Here is a 4879-nt window from a genome sequence, read left to right as displayed (position 1 = left end):
GGGAAAGATTTAATTAAAATTTACTTTTCTTCCTTCGTTTCTCTCCAATCAATAAAGGAAGGAAAAAAAAAACTAGAATTTATTTTTTCACTCTCTAGATTAATTAATTAGTTGCTTTGGATATGACGGGATTAAGCAACGCTAATTACTTGTGCACCAAATTGAAAATAAAATGCTGTAGAAGGTTACAATAAATCTCGTAATAAATATTAATTGATAATGCGGTAAAATAATTACAATGTTAGTGCATAACTAGGGGTGGCAAACGGGCGAGTCGGATTAGATATGGACGGGTCTAAAACGGGTAATGTAAAAATGGATAAATTATCCGAGCCAACGCATATTTAATACACATAGAAAACAGGTTAACCGGCGGATAATATGGATATTTATATTATTCATGGCTTCTTGAGTATGATCACTTTTGGAAGAATCTTCGTATCCATGGCTTCTTGAGTATGATCGCTTTTGGGTCAACCGTTAGTTATTCATATTTGACCCGTTTTTACAAAATTCATTTTCCAACCTATTTTTTAGTGGGTAATATTGATGTATAACTATTTTTTTTTTTCACTTTGCCCCCACTACGCATAACCTAAATCCTCAAGAAAAAGAGTTTAACTAATATCAACCAACGCAATAAGAAACCAGTGAGATTAGAAAGGTACAGAGTTTGAAGGGAATCGATGTCTCAGCCATCACAATCTTCCTCATCCATTAAAGTTCCATTAAAACTTCCTAATGACCCTAAATTGGTCCCTAATTTTTGGGCCATTTTTATGAAGGGCTTTCTAATTATTACCTGCTTAGTCGCCTCTATCTCTCTAATCTCCTTTATTCCTCATTTCTCCAACAGCAATGCTTATAGTGCTGCTCCGGTTAGAAACTACAGAGAAAAATATGTCGTTAAAGAAGAAGAAGAAGAAGAAGAAGAAACAAACATATCCCACATTCTCTTTGGCCTCGCAGGGTCGGCTAAAACATGGAACAATCGCTCGCATTACTCTGAGCTCTGGTGGAGACCAAATGTAACGCGAGGGTTCGTGTGGCTCGATGAAAATCCCCAAGAAAACGAGCCGTGGCCGGATACTTTCCCACCCTATAGAATTTCCCAAGACACTTCCACATTCAAATATACATGTTGGTTTGGTGAAAGGTCAGTTGTGAGGATTGCGAGGATTGTAAAGGAGAGTTTTGAAGTAGGTTTAAACAATCTGAGGTGGTTCGTAATGGGAGATGATGACACATTTTTTTTTACAGAGAATTTAGTGACAGTTTTAGCTAAGTATGATCACAACCAAATGTATTACATTGGTGGAAGTTCCTATAGTGTGGATCTGGATGTACTATTTTCCAATGGTATTGGTTGCGGCGGCGGAGGATTCGCAATTAGTTATCCTCTGGTGGCGGAGCTCGTGAAGATTTTAGACGGTTGCATTAACCGCTACCACTACTTGTTCGGTTCTGATCAGAGGATCGCTGCATGTGTGGCTGAGATTGGAGTTCCTCTCACGAATGAACTTGGTTTCCATCAGGTATATATTCTTTTATATTCAAGATTTTACTTTACGTAACATTAGCTTAAAAGAGCAACCTGGTGCACTAAGCTCCCGCTATGCTCGATGTCCGGGAAGGGCTTGACCATAAGAGTCTATTGTACGCAATCTTACCCTGCATTTTTGCAACAAGCTGTTTCCACGACTTGAACCCGTGAAAACAGTCTTACGTAACATTAAGGTACTTTTTTAAATTGCTAATCTATGTGTATTCATCTTATTATAGGTTTAATTTTCTGGCATAGATTATTTGATAATAGTATTATTTGGAGAGTTAAAAAGGATTTGATTTGATTATTTTATCAGACATTTTTTCAAATATTTGTTCATTCCCTTTTTTTTTTTTTTGTAGTTTTATGTAGTAGTAGCCAAATATATAAATTTTGGTATTAATAAGGAAGTATCATTCTATCCCAATTTTTTGACACTTTTTGCTTTTTGATATTCAAACTTTTTAATTTTGACCATGTATTTGGAGATAGAATTTTTATGTTTTTCAAAATAAAATTTACATTGAAAACTACGTAAAAATAACAGTATTTCGTTTGACCGTCGAAATACGTCACGTAAGTAGGGGAGGGAGTATATGTTTTATTCATTATGGAAAGGAATGAAAGATTTACTTAACGTGTTTGTTTTAAGATGGATATACAAGGAAGCGCACGAGGGTTTTTTGCATCACATCCCGTGGCGCCATTGGTTTCACTGCACCATTTGAACATAGTAGATCCTCTAATTCCATTGATGAGCCAAGTGGAGTCAATGAAGAAGGTGATTAAGGCTTACAACAAGGACCCAAGTCGGACGATGCAACATAGTTTGTGCTATGACCTAAAGAGAAACTGGTCATTATCAGTGTCGTGGGGATACTCTGTTCAATTATATCCGTGGTTGATATTCACAAGGGAATTGATAACGCCAATGCAGACGTTTAAGACACTTAGAGGAATGGACGGACCATTCACATTCAATACTCGGCCAAACTATTTAGAACCGTGTAAGATGCCATTAGAGTACTACTTGGATCAAGTTACTCACATTGGCAATGGTGAAACCTTGACAAGTTATAATAGGATTAATGTTGATTCTAATTACAAGCAATGCGAGAATCAACGTTATAAATCAGTATTAGCAGTTGATAAGGTTAAGGTCACTGCTCCAATTCTATCTCCCCAAGTATGGAGACAGGTAATTAATTTCTAATTTATTTTAATGAAATATTTCTTACTACCTCTCGTTTATTTTATGTGACGAAATTCGGAGTATGATCAAGGTCAAATTACTCGAATGTAGACTTATCAAGTTTTTAAAAGATAAATTTTCATGTTTGAAAACTAAACAAAAAGTATTTTTTTTTTTTTTGGTAACAAATGTGAATTTTTATTACCAGTCCATCACCAAATTCAATTACAAGAGAAAGTTTCCTTCTGGCAATCCAGATCAACAAACATAAACACAGCTACTCTTCCTCACCCTTACTCACTATTTAGCCTATGTATGAATTGTCTCACTCTCCTAATTCTTTTGTCATTCCGTATCATTCCTATCCGTTCTCTAATTACAATTTGTATTTGTTTAATTACATTTCTATTCTGTACTTCAGTTCCTCTAAATTTTACCCAATTTCTTGCCTGCCAGATGTTATATACTCCAGCTGCATATATTGCTGCTACCATGCATTTCTTTGTCTTTGTCCATCTTCTATTCTGTATCCACCTCAATGCTTGCATAACATTCTGCTGTTGAAGTTTGATCTCGCACCAATCTGTTAAACCTTTCCACATCTGCACCGACCATTCACATTTTGAGAATAAATGATCTGCACTTTCCATTTCGTCTTCACCACATAAGCTGCATCCAGAATCACCACAATGTATGCCCATACTCAGCAATCTTTCTTGTGTCAACAGCCTATTTTGCACAGCTAGCCACATCATAAATCTGTGCTTTGGCAAACATATGTTATTCCATATTAGTTCAGCATTCTCCATTCTTGATGTCTCTCCTACTAACTGTATATACCCTTTCATTACAGAATATTTCCCATTCTTCGTCAAACCATACTTCCCATTTCTACGCCAATTCACCATTCCCAGTTTTAATTTGTTCAACCTTTTCCAATACCAGCTGCTGTCTACCTGAGGCACATGATTCCAGAATAGTAATTCAACAAAAAGTATTATAAGTCATAATAGTAAATAATTCAAAATACTTAATAAATATTTAAGCAAAAAAGATTGTAATCGTAGGACATGCTCTCTGACTAATTCTCATATATATAGTAATAGTGTCACATAAACTGGAGTAGAAAAAGTATTAATGTTACTAAGATCATATTCATAAGTAAACGCGAACTCTCCACCCTAAATTTATATTATATAGTACCATTTTTGGTTTATGGAGAATTTAATTATTTAGCTCGTTCTATAAAAGCAGGCACCACGTCGGCAGTGTTGCGAGGTTATCGACGACAAAGATGATAGCTTCATACATATCAGAATTAGAGGTTGCAACAAGTGGGAATCAGTAACGCCGCCGTTTTACGACAAGTATGGAGAATTTGCCTACTTTCAAATGGGCTTTCAACCATTGAATTGGACAAGAAGTTTACAATCTATGATATCTGGGAAAAGAAAATGAAATCGTGCTCACCAATTGTATCGCACTATTATCTACTTCCGCCATCCCTTTTCATTGTCATAGATTTAAGATTTTCGTTTGTAATAGAGTTGTTGGTTGACTATAAGTAGAATGTTTGCAAATCAATCAAGTTGGGGCCATATTACGAGTGTTAAAGTGAGTGCTTCCTAGAATTTGCATAAGTCCTCGATTCTTTAGTTATGTACGTAACAGATAAATAAAAAACAAAGAGTTTACGGTGAAAAATCACCAGGCATGACCTACGCGGTAGGATTTAATTCAAACTCCACTAAATAAATGAGCCGAGCCGTAAAAGAAATTTTAGATTACATGTCTTGCAATTTAAGACTTAACCCACCCAAACAGTGCCACAGCTATTATACACTCTCGAGTCACTCTGACTTGAGAAGCTCGAGTTCACAAGAACAACAATCTGTTCTAACGCGTTAAACAATAAAGAATACAATCCAATAACCTAATATAATACTCTCTGACTCAAACACTGTAATCAGGCAACTTGTAAGGACCAACTCCTCACCTATTGCACTCCACACACTCAGCAAGATATATAATTGGTGTCACACTCCTTTTTTCTTACCTTAACCACCTTTAAAAGAATAAAAGATTTGTAAAGATCAAAAAGGTTTTCAATTTTGAAAATGACAAAATTTAATTTGTGTTTC

General features: G+C 35.5%; 1 protein-coding gene across 1 annotated transcript; it reads left to right on the top strand.

The window, feature by feature from the left end:
* LOC109229693 lies at positions 588 to 4302 on the top strand. The gene is made up of 3 exons (XM_019395224.1): positions 588 to 1535; positions 2199 to 2744; positions 3993 to 4302. Exons 1-3 carry the CDS (start codon positions 687 to 689, stop codon positions 4194 to 4196), a joined length of 1599 nt encoding a protein of 532 aa, XP_019250769.1. The 5' UTR covers positions 588 to 686; the 3' UTR covers positions 4197 to 4302.

The sequence above is a fragment of the Nicotiana attenuata genome, chromosome 7 (genome assembly GCF_001879085.1).
Source record: "Nicotiana attenuata strain UT chromosome 7, NIATTr2, whole genome shotgun sequence".
NCBI classification, from domain to species: Eukaryota; Viridiplantae; Streptophyta; class Magnoliopsida; order Solanales; family Solanaceae; genus Nicotiana; species Nicotiana attenuata.
The sequence above is the reverse complement of the archived record's forward strand: the minus strand, read 5'-3'. Positions and strand labels throughout refer to the sequence as shown.

What these genes read in the sequence shown, in the direction of transcription:
- LOC109229693 (XM_019395224.1), top strand. Translation starts at nt 687, where the DNA reads ATGTCTCAGCCATCACAATCTTCCTCATCCATTAAAGTTCCATTAAAA. An exon ending in ATGAACTTGGTTTCCATCAG is followed by an intron (nt 1,536 to 2,198) that starts GTATATATTCTT and finishes GTTTGTTTTAAG; the next exon opens with ATGGATATACAAGGAAGCGC. An exon ending in CTCCCCAAGTATGGAGACAG is followed by an intron (nt 2,745 to 3,992) that starts GTAATTAATTTC and finishes CTATAAAAGCAG; the next exon opens with GCACCACGTCGGCAGTGTTG.